General features: G+C 38.9%; 1 protein-coding gene across 1 annotated transcript; it reads right to left on the bottom strand.

Annotated features, from left to right (window-relative positions):
* Positions 1-262: 262 nt before the first annotated feature.
* On the bottom strand, positions 263-17,882 carry MASTL (microtubule associated serine/threonine kinase like). Its single transcript, XM_079299627.1, has 12 exons — positions 17,570-17,882; positions 16,799-16,936; positions 15,158-15,297; positions 14,347-14,435; positions 12,916-13,022; positions 12,473-12,608; positions 11,714-11,886; positions 9,331-10,566; positions 8,402-8,540; positions 5,050-5,163; positions 4,862-4,963; positions 263-3,409 (listed from the first exon to the last, which is right to left on the bottom strand). Exons 1-12 carry the CDS (start codon positions 17,867-17,869, stop codon positions 3,252-3,254), a joined length of 2,832 nt encoding a protein of 943 aa, XP_079155753.1. The 5' UTR covers positions 17,870-17,882; the 3' UTR covers positions 263-3,251.
* Between the last annotated feature and the right edge of the window lie 824 nt (positions 17,883-18,706).

Below are 18,706 nucleotides of genomic sequence, written 5' to 3'. Positions count from 1 at the left end.
TGCAGGAGGTTACAGGCCCACTCAGGACTTTGCTCTCCTGCCATTCAGTGCACAAATATAGCTGGTACTAAAGCCTGCAGGCGTGAGCTAGCAAGTTCTGAACTAACTGAAGGGCATACACACGTGTATGGAAGTATTAGGTATTTCCTTACTTAAGTAAGCCTTTGCTGAGGTAGTGGGAGCACTCAGGGTTTCTTTGTGCAAAAATCCATCTGCCACACTCCAGCAGGGGCAAAAGTAACACAATGAAAGAAAAACAATATGCAGAAACAACAGCACAACTGCCCTATTTTATTTCATATATTTACACAAGAGTAAAGTGAATTTGTGAAGTGTGAATTTTGAAGTTAGTGCAAAGTGAACTTTTGGAGAATGAAGTAGAGAGGAAAAGTGCATTTTACTGCCAGAGTAACCATGGGCAAACCCAGTCATGCTGAAACTGGAACCTCTGAGCTGAACAACACATGGCAGCACTTCAGCACCGTGGCCCCTGCACACTGCCCCATGTGCATGTGAGCCCAACAGCACATAAGGGAATAACTGTCCAAGACTGCTGTTTCTGTGTAACAAAGTACAATGCTGATCTCTCCAGTAGTTTTCAGATGGTCTATGCTAATAGCTGATAAACTATCTCCCAAGATTACCAGGAAGCTACAGAGTTTATGTGTAGGTTATACACAAAGTTTAGGCCTTCAGGGAGCACCAGGTAACAGCTGGAGTACTTGCCAAGTGGTATTCCACAGTTTCTGAGGATCAGAAACTTCTGCCACTCTGCACAATTATTGATAGATTATTACTAATGAGAAGAAACATTAAATATATTCCAGCTACTACATTATACATTTAAACTTTTACCTGTAGTATTTCAAATCAAGAAACAAGTGGGGCAAAACCAATGGGATTGAATTGATAAGAAATTTCATGTTGGACAATAAAGCTAGAATTCACCTTTTTAGGAAAGATAAAAGCCCCACCAACCAAAACATCCCACAACTAACAAAACCACATCACAAATCTCAACAGTCAACATCTGACATTCAACTCCATATTTGCTATAACCAGGATAAATGCAAGATAATAAAGAGAACAAGGTATTGCAATATTTTCAGGGCTAATTGTGCAAAATTCAAATTTTGGACAGCAGTGTAGTGATAACTTCATATTAAACATTCAGATTTGTCGATTGGCCTATTTACTGTTCTATAGATTCTATGTTTTTGTATTTTATTAATCAACTGGTAGAAACCCCACAATTTTCTTATAGGATAAGTTTTTAATAGGAGCTTACTTGACCCTTGCAGATGATTATTTCATGGGGTTATACCAGTGCAACAAGTTTCTTCCACCTTGATGGCAATGTGTTCTACTGGCAAATGGGAACAGGTGTAGCCAGTATAAAGCACTGAATATAAAGAGCTGTCGTGGTGTTCAGTTTATATTATTTCCTCAACATGTAATCATAGTTAATTCTTGCAAGACTTGCTTTCTTAAACTAGATTTTACAAGAAATGGAAGAATAAGTTGCATAAAATACCAGTAATTAAGGTATCCTCCTACCCCAGTTTATCATTCTAACTGTACACAGGAAAATCATTAAAGAATTCATCTCTTTCAGAGAGTGTGGTCTATGAATATTACTTCATTAGTGCATCAATTTGTTTGCACCTTTTCTGTCATATAACAATTGCAGTGAGACTGAACTGAATTTAGAAGTTTTCTGACACTGCAGTCCTTAGCAAAGGGAATGAGATTCACCGCATGTTTTGCAACTTGCCAAATTTGAGTTATCACACCAAGAGTTGGGATTGGTCATTCTAAACTATTAAGCATCAGCTCTCTTTAAGTCTTTCTAGGAAACTTCCTTTTTCTTCACCATTCCCATGCCTTTCCCAGCAACCTGAGGAGACAGCAGGAAGCCTGGCAGACACTATTTTCTCAGAATTCCATCAATAGATCTTGTCTTCCAGGAAGGGACAACTCACTACTGCTACAAAAAAGAGTCCGTTAATGAAACTAAAGGGCACTTGGCAAAATCTCAGGCAAAATGCTTGGCTTCTGGCACGTGGCCCTTGGCTGACAACACCATCTAGGACAAATTATCTTTATCTAACATGTATTAACCTGAAAAATTAAAATCTTCTTTAAGTTAGAGACACTACGAAAGAAAAATACTGACAATTATTTAAACAGGATTATCTACAAATAAACCTTTAAAACCTAGCAGCCACAAGTTTTGTATTGCATGTAAAGATAAATTTAAATATACTTACCCCTAATTCAGGTTTATACAGAATATATACTTCTGTCTTATATCCTAGTCAAAATCCCAAGCTCTGGCCATGAGTTTACAGAACAGTCTGTTAGCCTACAATATATTATGGTCTTTAATATTTGGCAGCTTCAGTATGAATACTATTGCTGGAAAACAAAAAATCACCTGTCACCTGACAAGTGAGCACACACAAACATTGGGCGTTTTCTATATAAAACCAGTAACTGATAAAATGCATATCCAGTCCAGCTTCCTACAGCCCAAGTGGCTACAACACAACTGAAGCAGAGCATTTGTTTAACAGACTTGCCCCAAGTATCATCTCCCTGCCCCATTTCTCTAGAACAGGATAATAACCAGAGGAACTCCTGCCAGTCTCATGTGCCACTTCTAGCCAAATTAACCTGGGACACCAATCTATCTTCTCATCCCTTCTTGGGAATAAAACAAACAGAAGACAAGACATTTCAATGCTGCATTAATATTTCAATTTTCCAGCTTGAATAGAAATGACCAGTTTTGCACAGTGGATATATATTCACACTGGTCAGAAAGGACTACTCCCAAACCAGCTTGCCACCACACTGAACCACCAACAGGTAAGTTATTAATTAGATAAAATTACAATTTATATCCTTTCCCTGTTATGCTTAGCTAGGAAATAAAGCCACACTTCCTAACTGGAATAATTAATTGCTAAAAAGCCATGGAGCTTTTTACTGCCCAGAGTTATTAGCTCCAATAAACACAATGCTGTAGCCTCTTAGTAAGGTGCAGTGAAATAAAAAGTAGCATGAAGGCACTTGATACCAGTTTCATACAGTAGTTTCACTTCAGAATAAAGGAGGCTATAATAAAAATAGACTGGCAACTTGAAACACACTAAATTCAGCCAGGAAACTTAGTCAAGACCAAACTAGGGTACACAAGATAACCTCTAAGTGTGCAAAACCATGGAGAATGTTCACTTATCTTGATGCTACAAGCTAAATCCAGACACAGTCAGGTGCTGAGCATTGTTTCTAGCTTCAAAATAAGAGGTGTCAGTCTCATCATCGGGCTGAGGTATAAATGGCATAGTTTGATTCTGGAGATTATCCCAGTCCACCCCATGAAAGAGGGGATGATGCTTCAATTCTGAAACAGAAATTCACATAAGCATTATAAACTTCCTGGTGTCCAAGCCCCATAGTTACTTTGTTCCCTTATCTGTAACTGTCAGTAGATTTTTTCTATATTCCTTTTCAGAAGTCCATAAAAGTGCAAACTTCAATTGGGCTTTGATTGCCCCCACCTGCAGTAGCTGAAACTGTTGGCAGGACAAGTAGCTGCCATCCCCATCCAAGGAACCTGTTCCACACAGTTCCACTGAGCCAAAAGCAGCTTTAAAGCTGCTCTTACCCAGAAAGATTGAATTTAGAGAAGCACAGCACTACAACAACATAGCTGGGATTTCCCAGTACAAGAGGCTTCATGCTGTCGCAATAAAAGGGAGAGCACAAATTTTGGAGAGGGGAGAGAAGATGACAGTGATGGAAACTTAGGCACAAGAAAAACTTAATGGTTGTCCTGAAAACTACCCATCCAACTTCACTTTAGTGAACTATAAATTGGACAAAGAGGCCAGGTACAGTTGTAAGTCTTGACAAAGAATGGATTTTGAAGAAGCTCAAATAGGAAGAAACTATTATGTCATTTCTTTTGAAATTCTACCCTTGACAGACAATTAGATTTCACTCTAAAATCCAGAAATAAAGACAAGAAATTGTGTTTAACTAAAACACCTTAAAATTGTTTTCTAGGAACTATCAAAGCCACAGGATTTTCTGATGAGAGAAATGTTCATAATTTTGTGCCTTTTCTATTTTAATTTGGCTTGACTCCAGCTTCTAGTATTTGGTTTCTTTATGTGTAAGTCTTTCTATAGTAATTTCCTTCTCTACTGATTTCTTGAGTAGTTCTCATCAGATTTCTTTCTCTGTTTTCAAAATACCTCACTCTAAATTTCTTTCCATTATCAACTTTTTTTTTAATAGAACATAGTCACTGTTAACAATAACAAATGTTTAAGCCCTTCTACAAGTGAAAAAAAGTAGACTTTGTACAGTATATATTGTCCAATTTAGTATTCTCCCATGCATTCAGCAAAGGCAGGATAATTCCTAAAAAAAACTGCTGTCTCTAAATGAATTGTTTGTTGTAGGAGGTTTCTCTCCCAAACTATCATCTTTTAATCAAGATTCCCAATGTCATTTAGGTTAAAAATTTCAAATACTGCTTAGATAAGAGGGAACTTTGGTACATCACATGTCAAACACTAAAAATGCATAGCAGAACAGCAGCAAAGTAAAACAGAAGTTCAATTAAAAACTTAAAAACTAAAAAAACAACCCAGCCCCAGAATTACTTTGTTGAGAAAGGAAAAACCTCACAAGAAATACAGAAAATACCATAACTTGTTAAGTGCTGTGATACTATACATGGAACCTAGTGAGGCATTGAAGTTTATGAAGTAAACTAAGTTTCAGGAGGAAGAGATCACCATTTAAAAATCTGCAATTAGTTGCAAAGAACAGTTTTAATACTAACCCTTCAGTCCAGCCCTCTTAGTAGTGTCAATTGTTAGAAGAATATCTATTGCATTCTGGGCATTATCAGATAGCTTTTCTTCAGCCTCAGGCCAGGGAATATCTACAGACAAAGACACAACTGAGTTGGTAACTCAAACTATAAAACATTGGGAATATAAAATTGCCCTGATTACTGAAACAGATTACCTCTTTTCAAAATATTTTGGAAGACTTGTGTTGGTGTTTCATCATTAAAAGGTGGAATTCCAGTTAGAAACTCAAACAGACAAACTCCAAGGGCCCACCAGTCTACAGCAGAACCTGGTAAAAGAAATCCACATCGTTACACTTACACACAAATGATACTTGCAAAGACTTGAAGATTAGCAAAAACTAAAGAATATTTAAATTCTGCAAGTTTCTTGAAAATGATGAAGAAACAATTTGTATTTAATATTCATGCAGGTTAAAAATATATTAAAAGGCTTGTAAAAGTCACTCTGCTCATTAGTTATTATAGGTAACACTGGGATTTACTGATAAAACCAAGAGGGCTCTTAGTAGCAATCTAATTATCAACTCCCATCACAGAGAATCCAGGAAATGAATTCTCCAAGAGTTTGTTTTGTGATTAGAATTAGATGCTTCATGATTACAGACTGGATGAGGGCTCCAAGTTCCACCTGTGCCCTTCTCTCGGTTCTTTAAGAAGTCTCAAACTATTGAACTTAATTTTTGTTTCTATAAATTATGGTGAACATCATGAAGACAGCTTGCACAAATGAGCCAGCACACAGTGAAGCTGGCATTACCTTCCATAACACTGAATTAACTGGGGTATTATGTAGCTATTAGCTATCTCTGCTTTGTTATTAAATAGTTCTGGTTATCCACATTCCAGGGGTTTGGCTTTCTGTCAATCTCTCCTGTTAATCTACATTGAAACCAGCAGGCAAAGCAATACCAGACACCACTGCATGCATTTTATGCTTTCTGCATCTTCAAGCCATGCCCACTCTACTGTATAAAGAATAGATGCCACAACTGCTGTTAAAAAAAAAAAAAAAAAAAAGATAATAAATCTAATTATTCTTGGCTTTTTGGCATATAGAAGAACCTAAGACACCTCCAAGCAAACAAACAGTTTAAGCAATTTCACAAAGACTACTGTTAAGTTTAGAAATGAGAAAAACCAAAGTGTTTAACCAGTAACCTAACACACTTTTAGCACCTCCTAACAGCAGTAAGAGGAGCCCCACCAAGCTAAGCACATCAAAGCAGTGCATTCACATCCATTGTTGTTAGAATACCTGGATGTTCAGTAAAATACTCCCAGCTCCAGTCAAAGTCTAATAAGATCACAACTCTCAACAATGTAATAACCAGGTTTTAGCAGCAATTTTTCCCACACAAAGTCTAACTAAAATTAGATTAACTCCTACCATATCCCTGTTAAACAGGAGCCAAGGAAAGCATGAAGCTGTGCTGGGGAGGTTTAGGTGGGATATTAAGAAAAGCTTTTTCACCTAGAGGGTGGCTGGGCACTGGAACAGGCTCCCCAGGGCAGTGGTCACAGCACCAAGCCTGGCAAGGGTTCAAGAAGCGTTTTGTCAGTGCTCTCAGGCACAGGGTGTGACTCTTGGGGCTGCTCTGTGCAGGGACAGGAGTTGGACATGATCCTTGTGGGTCCCTTCCAACTCAGGATATTCTATGCTTCTGTGATTTGAAGCAAGAAGCAGCAACACCAAGTTTTGAGCACCTAAATCTTCTTGACCCATAGGCAAAGTAAATCAGACTGACTGCAATAAAATGAAAGGCATCAATGAGAAAAGCCAGAAAGTCTCTGGCTTTACCTCCTGTTACACAATTTAAGAATGCTGACTTTCCTTCTGAACTACATGTTTCTATGTGTGATTTCTGATAGCTTAGTCACATTGATATGATGTTTCCTGACCCTGTGAGCATCTCACATTTTTATGTGGAGGCATACTGGACATGTCTTTCAATACAGAATGGTCTCAGAAACCGTGATCTGGTTATACTTTGACTGTTCAGTTATGCTGAACATTTCAGTTCTGCACAGGATATAGAAAACTCACCAGAGATCAGAGTCCCTGCACATGAAAAGACAACGAAGTTAAAATATTACAATTATTGCCAAAAAAACCCCATAACAAATATGAACACTGAACATCAAATATGATTCTCTGAAGGCATAGGAATGAAGATTTTTTTTTTATAAGATAGTAGCCCACAATAAAGAAAGATGGCAATGTTAAATCTAAATTAGAAACAAAACTAAAAGAGTTTGTAGCATTATTCATTTAGGATTGAAACTGTTTACAAGCAGCTCAACATGCAAAATATTTAGTAAGGGAAATCTGGAGTTCCAAAATCCCTGGCTCACTGAAGATAAATGGAGGCTTGTAATTTCCTGACATGAACTCCAGACTTTGCAAGTTTTTAATGAAGTCCTGAAATGCAGTAACCACGGAGAAATCACCCTGTGACCAAGTTTCACATTGTCTAAGTAGCATGGATTACACTTCCAATATATTATCCAGTTTTAACATGTGCCAGATAACTAGAAATCCTAAATGGACGTGCAAAACAACAATACATATGTTTAGTATTTTCAGTTTTTCCCATTAAATTGTTAAATCTCTTCAGAGAGTTTTAGTTAATTTATATTAGCAGAATTTTATTGCTCCACAGGATAGCAATCACTACCTCTCAATTAAGGTCTCTCATCTAATTTTCCCAAGACTTGCAGCTCTACAAAACAGTATTATACTTCTGAGATGGAAATAAAACGCAATTATACCTCAACAACTTTGTTAGAGATAGATATATTGTATTTAATTTTTGTCAATGCTTCTTTCAAGTTAGCAGAAAACTGTATCAGATTTTTGTTAATCTCATTGGATCTCAGAATATGAGACAAAGAAACTTATGCCCTTCAAAATTATGCTATTTTAGTATAGTATTTTGAAAATAAACAAAAAACAAACCCAAAAAACCAGCCTCTAAAAATTTGATGGCTATTACTGTACCCTTATACAGAAGGTCCTGTCAGGTTTCTGAAGTGTTTCATGAGGTCACTCAACCCAATAACTGATAACTTCATAAAACTGTCTGGCTTCACATAACACTTTAATATCAATAAACATAGAAGACATTCTAAAAATAATCAAAGGTTTAAGCCTTTCACTCTAAAATTTTTACTAAATTCCCCCTCTCATGCCAAAGAATCCTTAAGGGCATTCAGGATGATCAAGTTACTACTCCTAAGCCACATAGCAGTCTCAGGCTGCCAAAGCAGCTTCCAATGCTAACTGGCAGCAAGTGAGACTGTGAGGGACAACCAAAGCCTCTGGTTATGAGAAAGCAGTAAATGAATGGAAGGAGCAGCTGAAGCAAACACAGCTATCCATGATGGCACTGGCTGCTTTCTAAGAATTCCAAATCTTATTGCTTGAAGGGTTTACAGTACAACAGACATTTAGAAATGTAAAGATGTCACCTTTCAAGTATTAACAGATGGCTGGTTTTGTCTTACCATGAGGCTGTGTCAAAAGCAGCTCAGGTGCCAGGTAGTCTGGGGTCCCCAGGATGCGTTCACCTTCTGCAGGGGCAGCTCCCCTTCGAACACTCTTTGGAGTTCTGTAGGGTGTGCCTGCATCCCCTCGAAGAGGGGTCTGAAAAGATGGGACAAGGATTTCAGATGTCAAACAAAACCAGCTCACTAACTCCCATCTCCAGGTTTAGTCATGGATGTAATAGTTGATACTTAATTCAAGTCAAGAACGAGTCAGAACATTCCCTGAAAAGCATGTGTGAAATGTGCCTGCATTGCTTTATCTCAACAGTCTTGAAGCATAAAGATGCCTACTCTTTTTTTCCCCCCAAGTTCTTCCTCCAGTGTCACATCCAGCAGCTATCATGTTTACATCAATCTTTGTAATAGGCCTGTAATTGGAACTTGACAGAATACAACATACCATCACTTTTACCAGGATAAAAGAAAAGAAAGTAGCAAGCACAATGGCAGTTACCTGCAGCTGAACAGCATTCACAGACTGTCTTGGGAAGAGTGCAGAACAACAAGAAAGCCAAAAAACCAAAGACTTCCCATTACATTAGGAAACCTGTAACTGCTCACAGAAAATACAACACTGCACTAGGAACAGGAGAGAAAATAGCACAGGCTTTTTCCAATCAGTTCACTGTAACAGCAAAGATTTCTCAGGGATAGACAGTCAATGCACGCTGAGCCAAAGGCAAACCAGTGGACATAAAGCTACGCTAAATTATTACAGAAATTATAATTTTGGCTACACAAGTGCAGCAGGTGAAACACCTTCAGCAAAGGTAATTTTGACAGACTACCTCAAACTACTTGAGTTTTTCCTTAATTTACCACTGAAATAATTTCAGGTCCCTAGTGTCCAATGCATGAACAAAGTTTACATTTGCCTCCTTACTTACCTGATAGATGTGATATGGTCTTCCTTTCTGTAATGGAGTGATAGCTGTTGGGTAAGAGCCACTGCAAGCAGGTGAAAGATCCATTATATCTAAGGAAGCCATGCTGCAAGGCTCAGATATATTGGATACGTTGATTGGACTATTGTAACTCCGAAAAACAACAGCATTTTTTTTAAAGAGACTCAGTGCTTCCATCATCTTTTCTGAAGAAGAAGATACTGTGTCAAGGTAAGTTTCTTCCCTGTGTTTCTGGTCATTATCCTTTTCCTGATGTACTGGCTTGCAGTCCTGGACTGTGTGTACTTCCTCTCCATCCTGTGAGGCATCTCGAGACTCTGGTGATGTTATTAGCACACCTTCAGCTTTTGCTTCCTCAAAGGAGAGGTCTTTAACACTCCTGTCCAAATCTAAAAGCTGTTTTTCTAGATGGCTTTCTGTAACAGACGCTTCAGGAAGTAAGTCCGAATCTGCATTGAAGACATCTAAAGGTTTTTCATCATCAGTGCATAAAAAACTTGAGTTCATGTACTCCTTTTCATCTTCCTTTCCACAGTCTGCATCCAGATCACACATAAGATTTTTAGCTACAGTTGGAGTAAGCGATCTTTCTACTGTTTCCTGGTTACTAATAAAACTCTTAATTTCTTCCTTGCTTTTGCAAGTGTCACATAGGCATCCATCACTACAAAGCATTAAGGATTGAATTTCTGTTGTCAAACCTGTCCCTTTGTTTGCTGGAAATTCTGAGATCTGACAGCCACGTTTATATTCTGCATTGCTTTTTTTAACATAGTTAAGTTCCTGACAAGGACTAGTGTCAACTGATTCAAAGCCTCTTTTTACACCTGGCTTTTCAAACATTTCTTCCTCTTTGACAGGCTCATTCTGCCTTGAAAGTGACTGCTGTAGTCTGGAAGTCCCTGCAGTTTCATAACTAGGGTCTCTTTTATTTACAAAAACTTTTTCTTTCCAAACCTTATTTTCAGAAATACACTTTCTTACTACACCTTTCACATCCAGAGTGCTCACAGGAGTATCTGTTATAGCCAAACGTTCACTTCCCAGCTTCTGCCTACTGCCAGAATCATCGCTGGCAATGGGAGAAATGGCAGACTCAAGTTCTTTTCTCTTTAAAACTTCAATGCCTTTGCTATTTGGCAACAAAACATTTGAAAGGACATCTGACTCACTGCTACTGGTTTTGCACATTGTAGAACGAGGTTCATCTTCACTTTGCTGCAAAAAAACACATTAAGTTTTGACTATCAAGAAAAATATGATTACAGCATTGTAGAAATGTTTGATTTTAAATACCTCCATAACAAAATGCAGATTTGCAAGCTTTACTCATTCTAACTACTACTAGTAAAAAAACTATACTTCAAATAAAAAATAAAATCAAAACTAAATTAAGGATAACTTGATAATTCGACTTAAGAACATAAAATAAGCTTGCTAAAATACAATAGAAAATGCCATATTTTTAAATTCCAGAGGATGAAAAAAATAGAGCAATTGAAGCTGTATTTGTGATTTTATTTTAAGAAGTTAAGCTACAGAAGTTTTCAGTTTCCAAGAAAGTCCAAAGGAAAGAACCCACTCATAGTACCCTGAGGTATATTACATTTCAGAGATGACAAAAGGAAAATCTGATATTACTAATGCTTTGATAACACAATATTAAAACCAAGGCCTAAGAAACAGATAGATAGAGAATAATAAACTATTTTAAGTGTAAGTTGTTCTGTATGCTCTAAATAGGAATCATGGCAAGGAACTATACAGCACAGCAGCATTTTCTTTTAGGTTTGTGTTTGTGCAGAATTTAATTAACACATTAAAATAGGAGAAAATATTTTAGGATAAGATATTATCAGCTATAATTATTGGTGTTCGGTTAGTTGATATAAAACCCTTCAGTAATAAAAGCCATAAACTTTACAGTTTAGCAGCTAGAAGAAGTTTGAAGTGGATTTTATTGTTTTCCCAAGTTCTGTCTTTTAAAGAAATTCTTTTGCCTGCAATGCTGAGCAAATGAAGCTATAGGGACAAGGTTGGCTTCCAAAAAGCCACTGCTCCCAGCAGTGCCCACCTTGTGCAGGACAGGGCTAAACCAATGATGGTCAGTGAAGCCTTCTCTTTCACTCCTTTGCTGCAGGCTCAATAGCATTTGCTTCTCCTGTTATATTGCACAGGACTAATATTTTTTTGATCCAAAATCCTACTTAACACAAATTACAACCCCTGCACCTTCTGCTGTAGTAAAGTTTCTCAACACTTCAAAATAACTGAGGCAAGTAAGTAAGTAGAAAATATTTGCAACACTGCATACACAAATACAAACTAATTTTAATTTAGAGCGGGAAGATGAAACAGTCCTGACCTCTACATCTTTCCCCCACCTGGGGCTGCTCCAGTTTTCTGATTCCACACTGGACATGTGTGTGTGAGACTGACTACTGACACTGGAGGAACCAAACCTGTTTCTTGACTGAAGCAGAGTAGGAGTTAAACTCCTCGCTGGCATCACAGGTGTTAATTGAGAATTATCCAGATCTTAAGAGAAAAAAAAAAATTCACATGTTGATACAAATAGGCAACATGTACTGACTTCATACTATGTTAAGCTTTCACATCAAAGGAAGCTAAAGAAAGTTATGTCTGACAACAATTTCTCTTGTCATCTTCCCTGCATAGTCAATTCACACATTTTTTTGAATTAGGAACTTGCCAAGAATGTAAAAGCAGTACATTAGCAGCATAGTTGCCTTCTTATTCATTTCAGGTTAGAAATGAGAAAGCAGCAAGATAAGACAATTTAAATGAAAACATACAATGGTATATTTAATAATTTTCAGTGAGAGTATGTCAAGAACTGACACTATTACTATAAAATGTTAAAGGGTGATTTTGAATTCAGAGGTCATGATTTGAAAAAACCCAATCAAACAAAACCACTTTAGAAGACGACACTAGCAGTGTAGGTGAAAAATGTCATATGTAAAGCACTGAAGGAATGGTGGAGAGCAAGACACCAATAGAATCACACCTTTTATGAAGTGGGTCCACACTACTCATATAAAATTAAGAGACCACAAACTTATAGCCAGAATATTCCTCAAACAAGGTCTGGTGTACTCACGTGTTCTGAATAATTTAGTTGAACGTGGGGTATTTTCCTTTTGGGCCACAGGAACAGGAGAAACCACTCCATGCAGACTGTCAGATGATTGACTTGATTTGGGCCCTGGCACTTTCATTCCTACAGGAGGAGTATACTAACAAGCAGAAAGAAGCATAGTTAAAAGTTAATGGAGTCCAAAAAATTCTCAATCCAGGACTGCGAGTGTAATACAGCCACTCTTTATGATGTTTGCATTGGAGCCTGGCCATGCCCATTAAAAAGTCAGCAATTCAAAATACAGTCCAAGATAATAATATCAGAATTTCAAAGTACACTAAACATATCATAAATCATTCTACCAGCCGGCAGAAGAGATGCAAGAATAGCCCTTATCATGCCAACTAAATGAACTAAATAAACTATAAGGATGAATTACTTCAAAGACAGTGAAAATTACTTACAAAGCCCAGAGAACTGATAAGAGACAACAACTGTCCTGGAGTACGTGAGTAGTCCTGTTTTGGCTTTGCCATTGATGGGGTAGTAAGGATATCTATCATATTTATTTCTACAGAAGAAAAAAAACCCAAAATCAAGGTCAGGTTTTCATTTTGATATTTAAATAAAGGCAAAGTTGCAGACACTTACTTAAGTTTCATGAAGAAGAAAAAATTTAGTGACATACTCAACAAATATACAAATGAAGCCTCCAAAACCAGTTGAAGACTTACCTGTGCATTCTTACTTAACACAATGTGTTTTTCCTTATACATCTGTACATTTATACATACAGAAGTTTTACAAGTCAAATTTCTTTTCCAGTATACTATGCTAAATGCACTACATTTTCTAATTTGCTATCAGCTTTGGTTTTTAGGCAGCAGTTCTAGCTTATGGCTTGTGGAATAGGATACTAAATTTGATTCTGAACCTGCCATCACTCCAAAAGACATCTCAAAAAAGCTACACAAGAATTTTTCATAGGTGAAAATTCAACCTTAGATACCTTTTTCTTTGCTCACCAGCAGTAAGTAGCTTTAAAGCTTCATGTTGTTCATAATGTTCAACTATACATGATAACCTGCCCCATTAGAATATGAGTTAAAGAAGTATCTGATAAAAAATACAGAATACCTAGGATTTTCCTTTATATTCTTAAAACTATCAAATACCATAGACAACTCTGCATTTCTACATTTCTTTAACTATATAAAAAGGATGTATCCTCCAGCAGCTGTCTCAAAAAAACTGAACTGGTGCTGTGCAGCATGATTTTGGATGAACTGGCTAAGGAGGTTCAAACCAGTTCAAAAATTGGCTATTCACCTTAAGATCTGCAGCCTGAGCCAGACAATCATGACTATTCAGCTATGTTTTCTGATGAAAAGAGAAAATTCACATGCCAAAGCACTGATCCAATCTTCTTTTATGGACTTAGCACTTCCCCTTATTCCTCAAATTAATGACTGGAATGTCCCAGTTAATTTTGTGGAAGTTAATTTATACAGGATTGAGAGACATGAACTGAAGGGCAGAAGTAGTCAGAGAAATAGGAACAAGCCAGAATTATTCATTCACCCATTGAAATTTCCTAGCTGACTGCAGAAAACTTTGAAAACATATCCCTCTGAAGAAAGGGCTCTAGATTATATTCCATACAACCTTGTCCCAAAGAATAAATATTTTACCTTCTGAAGTGCAATGCAAAGAGAAGAGCCCTTACTAGCACACAGCTAATCAGAACTTATCTATTAGAAATCAGGTATTACTGCAACATTTGCACTTATCTAATTGAAAGGTGCCCTTTACAGGGATGCAAAGTATTCAAGAATATGGAAATGTGATGCAAAAATACATTTTAATACAACCAAAAGGATAGAAACAACTCTTACCTCTATTCAGAGTAACTCTGGAAAGCCCAAAGTCTGTCAACTTTATATGTCCCTGATTAGAAATGAGCATATTGTCTGGCTTCAAATCCCTGAAATATGAATACAGCTGAAATCAGCAAAAAGAGCACTGAACAACACAAAGAAAGCTAACTGTCCAGAAACACTTGATACAAAACACTGCTGTTTAACAGTAACATCTCTCTGCTAGCAGAAGATTCCAGTTTGAGCAACACACCAAATGAATGAAATATATTTAGCAATAAATATGGCACAAACATCTCAGGCTTTGTAAAAATGAGCATGCATGTCAAGAGTTGCATATTTTGTGCTTCAGCAGGTTCAACAAGTGTCCTTCACAAGTAGCACCATCACAACACTCAGTAATGAGCAGCTCCTACAGATGACAAGCAAACCTGCCAGAAGGAGTTTTCATGTGGCTCTCTGCAGCACTGCTGAATGCAAAAAGGACTCTCACTATAGGGGAGCATCAGGGTAGTCAGTGTCCCTTTGTCCTACAGGCTCATGTGTGCAGCACCCAGAGGGTTCCTGAACCTTCACAGCTGCTAATGCAGCACTGGACTGGGGAAGAGCTGGCAGGGGAAAGCAGTGGGGCTTTGTGTGCTCAGCACACACGGACAAATTCTATTTTAGCCGTTGTTTCATGACATTGCTGCAGGGCACACATGCAAAAAGAGCTTCCAGCTAATGAAGTGGTAGGTGCCACAATGAAATGGTGATGGTCATGTGTTAGACTAAAAAAATAAAAAACCCAAACTACTAAATACTTATTTGTAAAAGAAAGAAATTTCACCTGTGGATTATTCCATGCCTATGAAGATAGTCAAGAGCCAATGCTGCTTCAGAAATATACTTAACAGCCATTTCTTCATCAAAATATCCATAAATATGGAGAAGAGATTTGACATCTCCACCAATAAGGTACTCCATGACCTGTCATTCAAGCATTTAAATTTTAAACTTAAAACACATTTCAAAATTGCAAGTAAAATACAAAATAACTTTCACATTTCAAGGAGCAGAAGCAGATAGAAGGACCTTTATGCAGACCTCATTTCCCACATAATACTTCTCACTCAGATAAAATAATTTAAGTTTCATGTAACACTGGACATTATACATGTTCTTACTCTAGACCATTTCCTTAGATTACTTCTAGGAGCTAATTAAAAAGCTGACTACAGCTTTTGAGAGTTAACTACAGAAAAGTTTCTATATTATAAATATTATACATTTCTATATTAAATATTATATATTTTAACCTATACTTTTATTTCTACATTTATCTTAATATTGTATATTTCCATAGTATAGAAAATGAAGTGCAAAGCATTCCTGTGAAACTTAAGGCCTGAAGCCAAAGACAACCTGTTCTATACAAATCAAAAGTATCTCAATACTTTATCTTGCAATCATTTGCAAATATAAAAATCAGACCTGAGCTTTGTAAAGTAAATAAAAATTGTCAAAAATGCAAATAGTTGGAGTTACTGTGAATTTAAGACGCATGAAAAAGAGTGGGGAAAAAAATATACACACCCAATGAATCATTCTGCAGACACATTATGATGGCCCATGTCATATTCAAAATAAAACAGAAGTAGCAGGGCTTCTGAAACTCACTCTGATGTCAAGTATGAATTTAGGAGGTTTTGGCCAGGAAATCTGCCAGTACTTACATTCCAATACACATACATGTGTTCTTCCACAAATATATAAAAATACACACATACATACACATATATGCACACACAGAGAGACATGATTCTAGCATTTCCCTTAAAAATCCTTCACCCTGAAGTCCCCTACTCCATTCAGCAGTTCAGAGATTCCAGAACAAGAAGCTTTTGTTTAGACTCAAAATGCATTGTCTCAGAATTTCATCAAGCTGTTCCCTGTGTGTGCTTACAGAAATCCACACAAATTGTGCCAGACCCTCTGCAGACAGTCTGAATCCTTATGTGGAGGCAGTATAGAAACCCATACACAACTCCTGCTGTGCTCCACAGCACTCTGTGAGGACCAGCATTTTGTTTTGCCACTCAGTTATCATCTTGTCATGTAGGCCAACAATGTTAACAGAATTTGAGCACTGGCAATAAGTAAAATAGATTTCCTTTAAGTGAGCCATGGAGTATCCTCCAGCCACTTGGCTTCTGCTTGAATGAAATGATTTCTTGTTTTCCCCAAGATTTCTACATGTTTCTAAGACAGAGTAGCTATTAGAAAAGTTTCTCCTGTAACAAAGGGGAACACTGGTGGAAATAGCCCAAAGACACCAGAGGAAGAGAAATATTTTACTTGTTCAACCATTCTGCAAAAGATGCAAAAGTAACTAAGGAATATCATTACAAAAATGTTTTGAAATAGTACTACAGTTCACACTCAATTTTCAAGACTATCATAAAATGCCACAGCCAATTTTTTTACTTACTAAATAGATGTTGTTTGCTGACTGAAGTGAGTAGTATAAGTGCACAATGAAAGGACTTTTACTGAGAGCCAATGCATCCCTCTCTGCCTGCACCTGGTGAACCATATTTTTGTTGATCATGTCTGCTTTTTTCATCACCTGAAAAACAAAACAGAATTATTTAACTTCAAAATGCCCATAATAAAACCACGTAGAGACATGTAGAGACAAACAGCTCCCCAGAGCAATGCCTATTTTGAGTGACTGTTTTTATGCTTCCTATTCTTTGTGTACCATGTAGCTTGTTAGAATCCTTTTAATCACAAAGTTTGCACAAACAATTGGTAAAGCTCTTACTAACGACAAGCATAGATTGTAGTCCTTTGTAAAACAACATGGAAAACGCAACAGGTTTTTGTTGGGTTTTTTAAAAATACTTACTCAGCATGAACGTTTTTCATAATTTATTCTCCTCTTGTCTCAGAGGCGGTGCTTCAGCCCCGGGAGACGCAGCAGCTGAGGGGGCTCAGCTACGGCAACTGTTTACAACCGAGAAGCGCTCTGGCGCTCGGCAAGGTTTTTGTCGTTATTTCCCCTTATTTAAAGTACTTATAAAAGCAGCTGTCGTTATCACAGATCCCCCAGGGCTTCAGCGGGGTGAGAGCGGGGCACGGCGGCGCGGGCAGGACACGGGCGCTCCCCGAGCCTAGGGCTCGTACCGGGGCCACGCCCGCCCGTCCCCTCAGGGCGCCCCTTCCCCGCACGGCGCTGGCGACCCCGGCGACGCCTCACCTTCACGGCATAGAGCCGGCCCGCCTTGCGGCCCAGGTACACCTTCCCGAAGGCGCCGCGGCTGATGGGCTTCACGATGGTGAACTCCTCGATGGAGGGGGGCCGGGGGACCTCGACGCGCGTCGGGCCGCCGGCTGAGGCGGCGCCGGGGCCGGCTGCATCGCCCCGCTCCCCTGCGGGCCGCTCGGGTGCCATGGCGCGCCCGGCCCCGGGCCCGCCGCGGTTCAAAGCGGCTCCGCCCTCCCGCGCCGCACCAACGGCAGCGCGAGATCTCGCGAGACCCGGCGCGGCCGCGGCCATGGCGGAGCGGGCGGGGGGTGGGTCCCGGGGTTCCCGGTGGTCCCGTCGGTCCCGTCCTGTGCCGCCCTCAGAACGTGCCCGCCACCAACCACCGCACCTCCGGGCTGGCTGCTCGCTGCTCGAGGCGGCATCTAGGCTTTACTGCTTGGCTCTAGGTTGTAACTCGCTATGAGCAAGTACTGCCCCCCCTTTCCCATGGGAGCTTTGAATGTGTAGAAATTCAACAGAGCTTGGTGTGAGGCATCAAGAAACAATAAGATAATATTTGTTTAGAAAGAAATAACGACTTTGGGCCCACATTATCATTTTCTCATATGCTTCGCTCACATCTAAGTGCAAGGTACATTTGGATAACACCCTGGGGCACAGGCTCTGATAGTTGTGGTGTCCTTTGCAGGGACAGCAGTTGGACTCTGGTTCTGATAGGTCCCTTCCAACTCAAGGATATTCTATTTTTCTATAACTTTCTCACACTTGCATACTCGATGGCTCAAAGGGCTGAGTCCAAACGGCACAGCCAGGAGCGTTTGCGTGCCAGAGAACACGCCCTGTCCAGTTCTCACTGCTGCCGCTCATCCCACACTGTCTGTTGGCATTCTCTGGCAAAGCTCCCTGGGTGGGTCTATTCTGATCAGGAGATAGATTAGTGTATCGGTTGCTTCCCACCAATTCTTGATTGCTTCATCTGCCATTTATCTCAGGCAGGGCTGTTCCACAATTTGTTTCCTTATTTTGCGTATCTCCATGGCTACATTCTGCCTCCTCCTTGTGACAGCAGGGGCAGGGATGGCATTTACAGTGTACTCTGACCCAGCTTCAGAAGCCATCCTTCTGTTC

The sequence above is a fragment of the Erithacus rubecula genome (genome assembly GCF_903797595.1).
Source record: "Erithacus rubecula genome assembly, chromosome: 3".
Lineage (NCBI taxonomy): Eukaryota > Metazoa > Chordata > Aves > Passeriformes > Muscicapidae > Erithacus > Erithacus rubecula.
The sequence above is the reverse complement of the archived record's forward strand: the minus strand, read 5'-3'. Positions and strand labels throughout refer to the sequence as shown.

Excerpts from the sequence above, each read along its gene's own strand:
- MASTL (XM_079299627.1), bottom strand. The coding sequence starts at position 17,869 with ATGGCCGCGGCCGCGCCGGGTCTCGCGAGATCTCGCGCTGCCGTTGGT. Across the intron at positions 14,436-15,157 it reads AGGCATGGAATAATCCACAG|GGATTTGAAGCCAGACAATA; the intron begins GTGAAATTTCTT and ends TTCATATTTCAG. Across the intron at positions 4,964-5,049 it reads CCAAAATATTTTGAAAAGAG|ATATTCCCTGGCCTGAGGCT; the intron begins GTAATCTGTTTC and ends CTTTGTCTGTAG.